General features: G+C 37.6%; 1 protein-coding gene across 1 annotated transcript in view; it reads left to right on the top strand.

Moving 5' to 3' along the window:
* Nucleotides 1-15,285, top strand: part of GON4L (gon-4 like) — an 87,127-nt gene that overhangs the window by 31,025 nt on the left and 40,817 nt on the right. Inside the window, exons 10-11 of the mRNA XM_065875065.1 lie at nt 2,381-2,573; nt 8,955-9,056. Coding sequence (XP_065731137.1) covers nt 2,381-2,573; nt 8,955-9,056 — 295 coding nt within the window. The remainder of the gene's footprint in view (nt 1-2,380; nt 2,574-8,954; nt 9,057-15,285) is intronic.

The raw sequence follows: 15,285 nt of genomic DNA, 5'->3' as shown, positions 1-15,285 counted from the left end.
CTCTGATTGGAAGCGTGGAGTCTTAACCACTGGACTGCCACAGAAGTCCCAACCAGTTATTATTATTATTTTTTAACATCTTTATTGGAGTATAATTGCTTTACAATGTTGTGTTAATTTCTCATGTATAACAAAGTGAATCAGCTACATGTATACATATATCCCCATATCCTCTCCCTCTTGCATCTCCCTCCCATCCTCCCTATCCCACCTCTCTAGGTGGGCACAAAGCACCAGGCTGATCTCCCTGTGCTGTGTAGCTACTTCCCACTAGCTGTCTATTTTACATTTTGTAGTGTATATATGTTAATGTTACTCTCTCACTTCGTCCCAGCTTATCCTTCCCCCTGGCCGTGAGCAACTGGCCGCACGCTCTGGAGCCTGCACACCACAACTAGAGAGAAGCCCTTACACCACACAAAAGATCCTGTGTGCCGCAACTAAGACCCGAAGCAGCCAAATTAATAAATAAATATTTTAAAAAGTAAAAATACAAAAAAGATACTTCTCTTAAAGTATCTTTTTAGAAAAAAAAAAAGGAATAGACATACAGATCAGTAGAACAGAATTGAGAGTCTAGAAATAAACTCTTAAATTTATGGTCAGTTAATCTTTGACAAGTGGTTCCAAGACCAATTAATGGGAAAAGAATAGTCTTTCAACAAATGGTGCTGTGACAACTGGAAATCCACATGCAAGAGTAGAAAGTTAGACCCTTACCTCACACCACACTCAAAAGTTAACTCAAAATAGATTATTGAATTAAATGTAAGAGCTAAAATTATAGAACTCTTAGGACAAAACAGAGAGTAAATCTTTGTGACCTTTGATTAGGCAGTGGTTTCTTAATACAATACCAAAAGCACAAATGACAAAAAGAATAGGTACATTGGACCTCGTCACAATTAAAAACTTTTGTGCCTCAGAGGATACATCAAAAAAGTGGAGACAACCCAGAAAGTGGGAGAAAGTAATTACAAATCACATATCTGATAAGGGTCTTGTATCTGTAATATATAATGAACTCTTATAAGTCAACAATAAAAAGACAACCGAATTAAAAAATGGGCAAAGAGTATGAATAGACATTCTTCATTTCCTGTTTTCTTAATAAAAAGAAATGAGAGAAAAAAAAAAGAGAGAAAAAAAAAAAAAGGAATGAGAGGCTTCCCTGGTGATGCAGTGGTTAAGTATCCATCTGCCAATGCAGGGGACACGGGTTTGAGCCCTGGTCTGGGAAGATCCCACATGCCATGGAGCAGCTAAGCCTGTGTGCTACAACTACTGAGCCTGTGCTCTAGAGCCCGCGAGCCACAGCTGAAGCGTGCACACCTAGAGCCTGGGCTCTGCAATGAGAGAAGCCACTGCAGTGAGAAGCCCGCTCGCAGCAACAAAGACCCAACGCAGCCAAAAATAAAATAGAGTAAATAAATTTTATTACAAAAAAAAAAGAATGAGTACTGATACATGCTACAAAATGGATGAACTTTGAAAACATGCTAAGTGAAAGAAGCCAGAGACAAAAGGCCACATATTGTATGATTCCTTTTATTTATTTTAAAAAATATTTATTTATTTTGGCTGTGCCAGGTCTTCGTTGCGGCGTGTAGGATCTTTTTAATTGTGGCATGTAGACTTCTTAGTTGCGGCATGCGGACTCTTAGTTGCGGTATGTGAACTCTTAGTTGCAGCACACGTGTGGGATCTAGTTCCCCAACCAGCGATCAAACCCAGGCCCCCTGCATTGGGAGCGTGGAGTCTTACCCACTGGACCACCAGGGAAGTCCCTATGATTCCTTTTATATAAAATGTCCAGCATAAGCAAATCCATAGAGACAGAAAGATTAGTGGGTATCAGAGACTGGGATCAGGGAAGAATGGGGAGCTACCACTAAGGGAAATGGCTTTTCTTTTTGGGGTGATGAAAATGTTTTGGAATTAGATAGTGGTGATGGTCACACAACTCTGTGAATATAGTAAGATCCACTCAGTTATACACTTTAAAAGAGTGAGTTTTATGGTGTGTAAATTGTATCTTAATAAAGCTCTTATAAATGTTCCTGAAATGTTGGTTTTAAAACTGACATCATTATAAGGTGCAAGGATATATTGTACAACAAGGGGAATATAGCCAATATTTTATAAGAACTGTAAGTGGAGTATAACCTTTAAAAAAAATAGACATTGGCTCCTACAAAAAAAATTTGATGTCATTATCCTTAAAGTTTCTCAGACAAAGAATAATAAATCCATATGGTTTAGAGAAGAGACCTTGTGTTTTAAGCTAAGAAGAGAAACACACAGGATATGATGAAGTTTGGAGAAATTGAAAGCATTAGGCATTCAGTGATATGTTTTTATTTCCTTCTCCATTGACTAGCCCATGGATGACAGTCTCATTGCATTCCGAACTCGCTCTAAGATGCCTCTGAAAGATGTTCCCCTGGGGCAGCTAGAGGCAGAGCTCCGAGCCCCAGACATCACCCCAGACATGTATGACCCCAATACAGCAGATGATGAGGATTGGAAGATGTGGCTGGGGGGACTTATGAATGATGATGTGGGGAATGAAGGTAAGTGGTTTTGTTTGCATTTAATATCTACTCTGTCCATGGTCTCTGGTAAAATTTTCATTAGTTAAAAGCTTAAAGAAAGGGGTGTTTTTGGTTAAATTCCACTCCCCCCCCTTTTTGTTTTTGTTAAAGAGTCTTTTGGGGAATCTTTAGGATGCTAATATTCCTCCCCTGAAACATAAACGTACGTATAATTTTATATATGATTTCACGAGAGTGCAGTGACTCACTCGAAGACTGTCATGTTAGTTAAGGTTCTTCCTGATGCAGGTGAAAGAATCCTAACTCTCAACTTGCTGAAGTTGAGAATCCTAACTCTCAACTTGCTGAATGAAACCAGACTTTGGGAAGGGCAGAAAAACCTACAGTGGAATTGAGACCCACTTTCCCTCTCAACAGTTGTCATCTCTACTTTTTGTCAGTCAACTCCATTCTCAAACCTATTTTTTTCTACAAGGCTGGAACTGTGATCATAAGCGCATCATTCACTTCTTGGTTTGTCCCCACATCAGAAGAACTCTCTCCTACAGGCTCCAGTTTGAAAAATCCAGAGAAACAACTGATTGGTTGGGTTTGATCACATGCCCACTGTCTTGGTATTGCATGGCTTTGATAGGGAGACTGTTTCAGCATGGAGTCCTGTGATTGGCAGCACCTTGTAAACAACGGGGTTGGAGTAAGCAGTTACCCAAAAGAAGTGACAGTGTTTCCAGAAGTAGGGAAGGAGAATTGATCAGACAGAAACAATGTTGACTGCAGTCATACATGGTGTAAGAATCCCTGCTGCAACCCTTATTTGTTTTAGAATATAAGTAAAATTCTTACTTTAAAACAATACATTGTTAAAATTGTCTTTGGTGGGTTTTTTTTTTAAGCGTACTATAATGAAAGTCAGTTACCATTCATCATTTTGTGCAGTGTTTCTGTAAATTTAGAGGAAATGAGAGATTGATTTAGTTTGTAGTGATTCCAGTTGATGTCACATTCTTTTGATGGAACCAGGGCAATTTTGTTACTATTGTTGTTTCCTTTTAACTCTCTTCAATGGAGAGTGACCAGGATGTTCATACTGGTTGTGTTGTGGAAGATTCACACTTTTTAAAAAATGTGTATAACTGAACCAAAGTCTTACTTGCATTTTTATGTGAACAGAGTCATTCACTATCTCACTTCAATCCGTAGCCAAATTCATTGCTCCTATTTCTGGATCACATGATGTCCTATCAGACTTAATTACAGACAACTTACAGAGCATATCTTTATTCTTTTCCCTGTCTTCTAAGAACAACTACTGTAAGATTTTTGTGTTGAAAGGATAATGCTTTAAGATAAATAAGAGAACATATAGCTTGTATGGAAATAGAGTGAGTAAATATTTGGGTAGGTAAGGCCAGGAATAAATTAGGATAAGTGAATGAAAGAAAGTAAGTTCTCATATTTACCTTATAAAGCTATTAATAACTATATTGCACATAATTTGGCATTCGGTATTGAGTACTTTCTTTTACAAGGCAGTGTGTTAGGTTCTATGAGAGATAGAGGAAAATTATCATTTTGTTAGGGAGTAAACATGTATGAATGGTGCCTGGTCCATTGTTAAATGCATGGTACATTTCAGATTAATGAAGTTGAATGAACTCAGATGCACCATAAAAGTGGCATAAACTCTGTTCTAAGGTTTTAGAAGAGAGAGAATTATTGTTTAGCATGACCAGAGATAGCAACATGAAAAAGGTGGTAATTGAGATGGACCTTTGAAAGATATTTGACAACAGTGACAAGAGAGGAATCAGATGGGTGGAAGTGACATTGAGATAATATGTATTTAGGTTCTGTAGAATATATGCTCCCCAGAGTTTTCTCTTATATTCTGTATTATAACCATAAGGGTAACACGTGCTTGGAGTAAAGAAATCAAATACTGTGTAAAGAAAACTGTTAAAGCCTTTCCTCATGATGATGGTTTCATGCCGCAGAGGAATCACTGATAATAGTTTGATGTGCCTCTCGTGAGAGTTTTCAACTATGACGTTACCTTTTAGTTTTCCACGTTAATGTGGCAATAGGAAGAATTTTAGTCCTAAGTTTAAATTCCCTGAACATTTAGAAAAGACAGGTAACAAGAAGCAAATTGGTTTGAATTTTAGCATTTTTGTTCTTCTCCACCCACCTTCTATAGCAGAAGTGGTAATAAGCAATGAAATGCACAAACTTGCATGAAGGAGAAAAGGATGAAATTTGCAGCTGAGTCATTGACATATTAACTGGAGAGTCATTTCCTTAATAATCAACAACTGATGTATTATCGCATTAGTCTTCTGATAGGAGTCTAAGCTGCTAGCTTTTCCATCCCTTACCCCTTTGAGAATCTGATGAAAGCTGTTCAGCCACTCCCCAGAAAAAAGTACACATCTACATACATGAAGTTTTTTTACGTCACTTTTTTGGGGGATTTATTATTCTCTTGAAGTTCATTTATTGACACTTCCTTTTTCTATCAACGCATTCAAGGTCCAAGATACCAAGGCTCAAAAATATCTGCAGAAAGGAGTGAACAGGGACAAAGATAATTCTACCCATTTTGTAAAAGTGTCAGAGAAATTCATTGTGTTGCTCTGTGTTACAGAATCAATTTGTTATACTGCTAGGATTAGAAACCAGTTTAATATTCTAGGAACATATCTCAATCAAAGAAGTCTCAGGGGACATTAAAGCATTTTTTAAATGCATGTGACACTTCATAAGCAAGCTCTGCATTTTGTCCTTAGACCTAAGCTAAGACAAAATATTGATAGTAATTAAGTCAGGTTTTCATGGCTTTATTAGGGCAGCAGCTTTGGTGCCCTGATTGTTATCACCTTGGTTGAAAGAGCTGAGATGCTGGCTGTTGAGGAGGAAAGGCCAGACAGAGTTGGCTGTCAGGATTTTGGGAGTCCGGGTGGTGTTTCTCATAATTTGTCCCTAGAATTTGAATCAGAATCAGGGAGTGTAGGGATGTATTCGTTGGATGGTGTTAAGATACAGATTCCAGGGACTTCCCTGGTGGTGCAGGGTTAAGAATCCACCTGCCAAGGCAGGGGACGTGGGTTTGAGCCCTGGTCCAGGAAGATCCCACATGCCGCGGAGCAACTAAGCCCATGCGCCACAACTACTGAGCCTGTGTGCCACAACTACTGAAGCCCACGTGCCTAGAGCCCGTGCTCTGCAGGAGAAGCTACCGCAATGAGAAGCCCACGTACCGCAACAAGGACCCAACGCAGCCAAAATAAATAAATTAAAAACAAACAAAAAAAGAAAAAGATACAGATTCCAGGACCTCACTCCATACCTACTGAATCAGAATTACTAACGGTTATCATCTAGGTATCTAATTCTTATATATCCTAATGGTTGGAAACTACTGGTCTGGGAGAAATAAGAGTATGATAAGGGTTGATCGAGGAACTGGAATAATGGTTAGTGGGGAGGGTGAAAATCCTCTTTCTTTAAAACAGTATTTTTTTGTTTCCTTATTAGGATAGATTTAAAAAAGAGAACATAGAGCCAATGAGTAGGGTAGGTTTGGATCCCCAGATCTACCAGCTGAATTTTGAGTGCTGGTAAATAGGAAATGATGCTAGATATAGATCACAGTACCAAACTTTAGCCATATGCTGGTTTATTTTGGTAGTATTACGTGGCTAACTATTTTCACATGTTCCTAGTACCATCTGCTCTGCATATTATTAAAAGTGAGTCTCGTTTGCAAAAAATAAGAGGCTGTACTAGAGGGGGTGGGTACACAAAATTGAGATCAGCTGGGTAGATGCTGACATTGTCAATCAGTCAAAAAAGTAATTAGACCCAGAGGGCAGGTTCCACAATCAGGGTACTAAAAGCTAAGCAGAACTCAGAAGAAACCTTCCTAAATGATTTTTCAACATGTTTGCCAAATGGGTTCTCTGAGAATATTGGCTGACCCGTTTGTATGGTATGGGCAGAAGCTATCTATCGTAGTTCTTGCACCTAAACAGATGGGGGTCCAAACGTGTGTGCAGTATCCATATGTTATAGGCTTTCCCCAGAACTTATATTATTCAGCAACGTTTGTAAAGAACCTGCTGTAAAGAGACGTACATAGAAAGTACTATAGAGATTACGAAGACAGGATTCCATTCCTAAGGATTTAAAACATTTTTATTGGGGGATAAACCTATAGATGTGTGAAAAAGCCTTCACATTTAAATAGCTATATATATACAGTGCAGATTTATATATTATAAACAATAAATGTTGAGTAAAGAATATCAGGTTAGATTGGGGCTTATCAGTACAAATTTTCCAGTGATTATGAATCAGAAATGTGTGTGGGGGACTTCCCTGGTGGTGCAGAGGTTAACAGTCAGCCTGCCAACGTAGGGGACACGGGTTTAATTCCTGGTCCAGGAAGATCCCACATGCCGCGGAGCAACTAAGCCCGTGTGCCACAACTACTGAGCCTGCGCTCTAGAGCCCACAAGCCACAACTACTGAGCCCACACACCACAACTACTGAAGCCTGCGTGCCTAGAGCCCGTGCTCCACAACAAGAGAAGCTACCGCAGTGAGAAGCCCGCACATCGCAATGAAGAGTAGCACCCGCTCGCCACAACTAGAGAAAGCCCGTACGCAGCAATGAAGACTCGATGCAGCCAAAAATTAAAAAAAAAAGTGTGTGTATATATTTTTATTTTTAATAAAAAATATTTATTATGAAAAATTAAGAAAGAGTTCTATTCTTCAGTCTTTGTTAATTCTCTCTAGATATTTTCTGTGTTTAATCAAGCACATATTTATCTTTTTTTCCAAGAAAGGAATCATACTATACATATTGTCCTGCATCTGCAACTTGCTTCGTTCACTTAATATAATTTAGACATCTTTTTATTGTAATACATAGAGAGCTCCCTCTCCTGTGTAATGGCTACATAGTGGTAAGGAATTAGTTATTCTCATTTTCTAGACTTTGTTTTTGCTTTTTGTTTTAATTCACTTCCTCAGTTGCACTAGCCACATTTCAAGTTCTCAGTTGCCTCATGTGGCTAGTGGCTACCGTTGTCGTACAATGCATATGTAGAACATTTCTGACCTTGCAGAAAATTCTGTTAGACGATGCTGATCTAAAGTTGTCCCAGGAAAAATTTTACCTTAATATAACATAACAATCCAGGGGCTTCCCTGGTGGCACAGTGGTTAAGAATCTGCCTGCCAATGCAGGGGACACGGGTTCGAGCCCTGGTCCGGGAAGATCCCACATGCCGCAGAGCAGCTAAGCCCGTGCACCACAACGACTGACCCTGTGCTCTAGAGCCCACGAGCCACATCTACTGAAGCCCACGCACCTAGAGCCCGTGCTCCACAACAAAGAGAAGCCACCACAATGAGAAGACCACATACCACAGCTAAGAGTAACCCCCGCTCACTGCAACTAGAGAAAGCCCACGGAGCAACAAAGAACCAGTGCAGCCAAAAATAAATAAATAAATTTATTAAAAAAATATATATAAAACAATCTATAATTGACTCCTTCAGGATTTTTAGTTAGGAATCTAAAAGACATCATAGCATCAACATTAGAGAAAATTGCGAGGGAGAAAAATACCCATACTTCTATGCTCTGCCATTACAAATGTTTGTTATTTTTGTATATTTTTAGTTATTTCTGAGTTATTATAGGGATATAATATTTTTATGCTTATGAGTATTATGTGTGTATTGTGTTGTACTTTTGTCATGAATGTATTGAACATGTATAGAATGTTTATATTCTATATGTATATACTATTTTATACTAAGGCATCATAATTATAGTCATTCCCTAATTATTGGGAATTAGGGTCATTTCTTTTTTCACTATCAATGCCTTTGTATAAAGAGTTTTACAAAAATATTTTAATGAGATACACCACTCTAAGTGGGTTTACTGAGATAAATTATATGTTCAGTTTTCAGGCTTTTGCTGCATTTTGAGAAATTTAAGTTTTGTTTGAAGGAAGGAAGGAAGGAACTTGGCTAATTGGGGAGAATAGGTGAGATGAATCCACCGTGGGAAATGATCTGTGCAGAGACGCTGAGGAAAAAAAGAATAAGTTGTTTAAACACTTCAGAATAGGGAATTCCTTTGCGGTTAGGACTCTGCGCTTTCACTGCTGAGGGCTTGGGTTTAATTCCTGGTTAGGGAACTAAGATCCTGCAAGCCGTGTGGCGCAGCCAAAAAATAAGTAAAAAATAAAATAAAAATAAAAACTTCAGAATAAATGTGCTTTATTGGAGTAGATTCTTATGGTGCTGAACATCTTAAATTTTCATTAGAGATATGAGTTCAGAGTTGGCAATAAGTGTCTAAAACCTTTTTTTTCCTAGATGAGGCAGATGACGATGACGATCCAGAATATAATTTCCTGGAAGACCTGGATGAACCAGACACAGAGGATTTCCGCACTGACCGGGCAGTAAGAATCACCAGTGAGTCTGTGTTTATTATGAGTCCTGGTCTTGGCTTCTCTACATCTACCTTTGTTTACTTTGCAGATTTCTGAGGTTGAAGTTTGTAGCCCACTCAAGACATTTAAGCTTCCTCTACCCATTTATTTCTATAATTCTTTAAATTTACATATATATTCAGGAAGCCTATCAGTTACTCATTTATACATCCTACAGTCACGTATTGAGTATTTGGCAGCGATTGTACCAAAATGAATAAGACATGGCTTCTGCCTGTAGGATGTCAGCTTAGTAGGGGGATACAAACAGAAACAGGTATAGTACCAAGTGATAGGTGCTATAGTAATAGTTTGTGTATACACTAGTGGCCTAAAAGAGGGTTATACTGTCCTAATGTATGGTATGGGTTAGGGAAGGATTCACAAAATGGGATGTTTTATTTTAGTTTTGAAGGAACAATAAGAAATTTTTGGTGAATGGGGGCAGAGAGGGATATTGCAAATAGAAGAATTCTGCAAACCATGGAATTATGTAACAATACATGTGTTTGGAAAATAGTAAGTAGTTTGGTTAAGTTGTATGAGTGAGTGGTGATAGAAGAGTTAAGCAGTGTTCAGTTCATGGAGAACATTAGATCTGATTTTTGATCTGTCAAAAAGGAGAGCTCAGAGAGCTCAAAGCAGGAAATAAATAGGAACTGATTTGGATTTTAGAAATATCACTTTGATTTAATGCCAGTTTAATGTATTGATTTGGTGGGTAAAGAGAGCAAGATTGGAGGCATGGAAAACAATTAAATAACTTGGCTTGAGTCATTTGTTTAAAATTATTTCATTGCTAGTTTGCCAATGATGGAAAACATATTTCAGGAACTGTTGATTTTTATTGAGTGTGTGCATGACCCTGTACTGGAATAGTATACACAACATGGTGAAGGTAAGACATTGGCTCTTGACGAGGTTATGAAGAAAGTTTTATAAGTATCCAAAAGTGTTTATTATGTACCTAAATAATGCAAATCTTTGTGCAAAGAGAATTATGTAAACACAATCCTTTAGGACTTATGTTCTGTTTTGTTGCTTTATTTCATCTTTCATGTTGTTTTTAAGATTAGAATGCCGTTTCCTTTATGAAGATCTTCCATTTATTTTGGTATGTTATGACAGTTAAGGTCGCATTGAAAGGAAAGCACCAGGAATCAGAGAGAAAGTGTAGAAAGAAAAGGCTTGAGGATTTAGGTTTTGAGAAAATTGTGAAGGAGGGTCTAGGAAGGTATGAGAAAAAACAACAAAGCCTTGTGTCTCAGAAACCAAGGGAAGAGTCTTTCAAGAAGGAGCGAATGGTCCACAGTGTCATGTGCTGGTCATGAAACATTTTCTGCTTGAAGCAGAAAAGTAGGAGATTGCATTTCAATTCAGCTCTCATCTTGGTATACACTTGCCTTCCCTTCTTGTTTGTCTGTTACTTTCTTCAGTTTATAGATACAGTTGACCTTGAACAACTCAGAGGGTAGGGGTGCCTAACCCCAGTGTAGTTGAAAATCCGACTAGAAGTTTTGACTCCCCAAAAACTTAACTACTAGTAGCCTACTGTTGAAGGCTTACCAATAAAATAAATAGTTATTAACATGTATTTTATATATAATGTGTTTTGTATACTGTGTTCTTAAAGTAAAGTAAGCTAGAGAAAAGAAAATATTATTAAGAAAGTCATAATGAGGAAGAGAAAATACATTTACAGTACCGTATTTATTGATACTGTAAGTTTATGTTATCTGTTTACAAGCTGAATCATCTGTCAGTATCTATATTAATATTGTTTTATATGATACAAAACAGTGTAGATATATATGTTACAAACACTAGACAATGAAAAATGAAAAGTGAAAAAGGAACATTTATTTACTGGTATAAGGATTCATGCATTGATAATGAAGAAGCAGCAGTATGATGGCTTGATGGTAGTCTAGTGTAATTGATATGATTGCTTCACAGATCGCTTCTTAGTACGCTGGCCTGAATGGTTACAAAATTTTGTAGCCATTCAGCAGTACACTGCTAAATGGTTACAAAATTTTTATGGCATACAGTATTACAGTCATATTCATGTACAGGATTGGAAACATTGTTACATTTTTAAAAAATGTGATAATAGGCTGATACACAGTTGGTAATGTAATTCTTTGAAAGCACAGTTATAAATCATTAATAAAACTAACATTATTAATTTTATTGATTATTAATTTTATATTAAATATCAGTCACTTTATGCCTATGTAAGGATAGGCTACCATTTCAATACAAGTCTTGTACATGATACTCTACATGATGAATACTTAGGTGATGATGATGATGATGACACAAAAACCTCATACAATTCTTGCCATACAGTTATTAGATTTTTACACAAAGGTATATACACGTACACAACAGATAAGTTTATTAACTGTAGGCATGATGATTGTTTACTATTCATTAAATCGCAGTGGGTCATCATAAAGGCCTTCATCCTCCTTGTCTTCACATTGAGTAGGCTGAGGAGGAAGAAGAGGAGGAGAGGTTGGTCTTGCTGTCTCGGGGTGGCAGAGGCAGGAGAGGTGGTGGAGGAGGAGGGGGAGGCAGAGGTGGTAACTTTATGGAAATACATTGTAATTTCTTTGTGACTTTTTTGCTTTTTCATTTCTCTAAAAATGTTTCTGTATGGTACCAGTCCCTCTCCCACCATGTGCTTTGGTTTCAGAGTCCATATCATAGAAGTGTCCTTGTAAAAGAAGTCAAAAGCAGTCTTAAATAATCGGAACCCTGCTGCCTGATTGTCTAATGTCAGTTTGTTTTCTGACACAGCTGCTTCTACATCTTCTTCCTCATCGTCTGGCACTGTTTTGGAAGCATTCATCTTCATCACGTCATCTTTTGTTAATTCCTCTGGTGCAGTGTCTGTTAGCTCTTGAATTTCTCCAAGATTCAGAACTTGAAACCCTTCACCCCCATCTTTTTTTGGCCATATTCACAGTCTGTTTCATGATTTCCTTGATTGACTCTGTCGTAAATCTTGTGAAGTCATGCAGGACATCTGAACACCGTTTTCTCCAGCAGGAATTTATTGTTTCAGGTTTGATGGCTTTCATGGCTTTTTCTTTAACAATGATGGCATCTTCACTGGTGTGATCCTTCCTCCAGACTTACGTGATGTTCTCTCCATTGGGGTCTCTCAGTGTGGATAATCCTTTCCATAGAATATTGTGTGTAATGAGCCTTAAAGGTCCTTACGACCCCCGATCTAGAGGCTGAATTAGAGACATGTTTGGAGGGGAGTAGACCACTTAGACGCCTTCAGTGTTGAATTCATGGAGTTCTGGGTACCCAGGGGCATTGTCCAATTTCAAAAGAACTTTAAAAGGCAAGGTATTTCCTGACTTCAGGGACAAAGCATCGATGGAACCAATCCATAGAAAGGCCCTTCTTTTTGAATATCCAAAGACTGGCAGCTTGTGTTTATCTTTTCCCATCAAGGTGAGCAGCTTTATAGATAAGGGCAGTCCTGGTGGTAAATGCAACTACATTTTCACAAAACAGTAGACTTAGCCTCTCCCTTCCTGCCTTAAATCCTGGTGCTTGCTTCTCTTCCTTACTAATGTCTTTTGAGGCTTTATTTTAAAAAAATTTTTCCCCTCCAGAATAGGGTACTTTCATGTGCACTAAAAACCTGTTCAGGCAGATATCCTTTCTCCTCAGTCTGGGAACTTGTCTGCTGCCTCTGCATCAGCAGAGGCTGCTTCTCCTGTTATCTTGACAGTTTTTAAGCCAAACCTCTTTCTAAAATTATCAAACCATCCTTTACTGGCATTAAATTCTCCAGACTTAGATCCTTCATCTTCCTTTTGGTTTAAGTTGTCATATAATGACTTTGCTTTTTCTCAAATCATATTAGAGTCTATAGGTATGCCTTTCTTACAGCAATCCTGCACCCACATAAAAGCTGCATTTTCAATATGAGATAAAAAGGTATTTCACAAAAAGCGCAAGGTTTTTGCCCCTGCCAGCATAGCAACAGCTATGGCTTCATGAATTTCCTTTTCATTTTTTACAATGGTCCTTACACTGGATTCATTTATCTTGAAATGGTGGGAAATCACAGCTGCAGACTGCAATCTCTGGTACATATCAAGCAATTCAGCGTCTTCTTGTAATGTCATGACTTTTCTCTGCTTCTTGGGAGCACTTCCAGCATCACTAGTGGCACTTCGCGTGGGTCCCATGGTGTTATTCAAGGCCTATGGTATTGTACTAAACTTGATGAAAAATACTCAAGAACCACAAGAGATCAGTTTTTCCTATAGTACGCAATTTGCTGGAGTGACAAACTGCTCAGGAGATGTTTTAAGCAGATACTTAAAACACCTGAGCTAGAAACAGGAGGTGGCTATGAAATTATTACAGAAGTACAGTATATGCCACAGTTAATTTTATGCAGTTATGATTTCATACTGCATCTTTATGTTTGGGTTTCTCTCAACTGTGAATGGTGCCATGTATGGTCTGTAAGTGTGTGTGTAAGTTTTGATAAATTTTAACTTTTTAGAGGAGATTTGTGTACATTTTATGGTAGTAAGTGATAAAATAGACTAGTATCTACATATAGTTTATGCATTCATGACATACCTAACTTTTTCTTAAATTTATTGGTGTTTCTAGGCTCTGTGGTTTGTCTGAGGGTTTTTTCAAATTGTTGCACATCCCCCCCCCAAACTGTTCCAATATATTTACCGAAAAAATCTGCATATAAGTGGACCCATACAGTTCAATTCCATGTTGTTCAAGGGTCAACTGTAATTTCTCAGGGAGATCCTCCTCAATCAGTATTGATCTTCTTGCTCTGTTATCCATACTATTTTTTTTTTCACAACTCACACACACACACTGTATTTTATTTTTACAAGACATAAACTGACACCAAGCATTGTAAATGGATGACTGCAACAAAAGCAACAATGATGGCAATTACCAAACACAAAACACACTCATACTATGTCATAATATTGACATTCAGTCCAGTAAACCTCCACTGTAACAGCTCCTTTACTTTGCAGTGAAAATTGATTTGTATATTTTTTGCCTCTGAGTCCTTGTGGGATTTATCTTTTTTTTTTTTATTCAAACAGAAAGTCACGAAAATTGTAATCATCCTCATCAGTTCACTCAGTCCCATGCAATCAGTTTTTTTTTATCTTGATCTTTTGTTAGCACTTTTATGAATTCATCAGTTTTCCATTAGAGTTCTGAAAATGCTTATTCATTCAGTTCAGCAGTATCGTCAGTTACCAGAAACCTGTACTTGTCAGTCTTTTCCATGAATTCTTTGAAGAAGAAATGCTTTTATAGGAATATTTTTGTGAAAGCATCAGAGTACACCCAGAACTGTCTGTAAATGACAAAAGACTTAAAAATGACCATGCTTAAAGATTTGATGAAAGTTCATAATAATGCAATTGACAAGGAAATTTAGTTATTTCGGAGATATACATTTTAAAGTAATAACTAGAGTTATGACTTTTAACATTATACCAGAACATATAAGATTCTTAGAAATTTCATGTAATGTCTGAAACATTTATATGAACATATTTCCATACAAATCACCCAAAGAAAGTTTAGTATTAGTTGTTTTTTTTGTTTGTTTGTTTGTTTTTTTATACTGCAGGTTCTTATTAGTCATCAATTTTATACACATCAGTGTATACATGTCAATCCCAATCACCCAATTCAGCACACCACCATCCCCACCCAACTGCGGTTTTCCCCACTTGGTGTCCATACGTTTGTTCTCTACATCTGTGTCTCAACTTCTGCCCTGCAAACTGGTTCATCTGTACCATTTTTCTAGGTTACACATGCATGTGTTAATATACGATATTTGTTTTTCTCTTTCGGACTTACTTCACTCTTTATAGACAGTCTCTAGATCCATCCACATCTCAACAAATGACTCAATTTCGTTCCTTTTTACGGCTGAGTAATATTCCATTGTATATATGTACCACAACTTCTTTATCCATTCGTCTGTCGATGGGCATTTAGGTTGCTTCCATGACCTGGCTATTGCAAATAGCGCTGCAATGAACATTGGGGTGCATGTGTCTTTTTGAATTATGTGTTTTTCTGGGTGTATGCCCAGTAGTGGGATTGCTGGATCATATGGTAATTCTATTTTTAGTTTTTTAAGGAACCTCCATACTGTTCTCCATAGTGGC

This window comes from Phocoena phocoena, chromosome 1 (assembly GCF_963924675.1).
Source record: "Phocoena phocoena chromosome 1, mPhoPho1.1, whole genome shotgun sequence".
Lineage (NCBI taxonomy): Eukaryota > Metazoa > Chordata > Mammalia > Artiodactyla > Phocoenidae > Phocoena > Phocoena phocoena.
The sequence above is the reverse complement of the archived record's forward strand: the minus strand, read 5'-3'. Positions and strand labels throughout refer to the sequence as shown.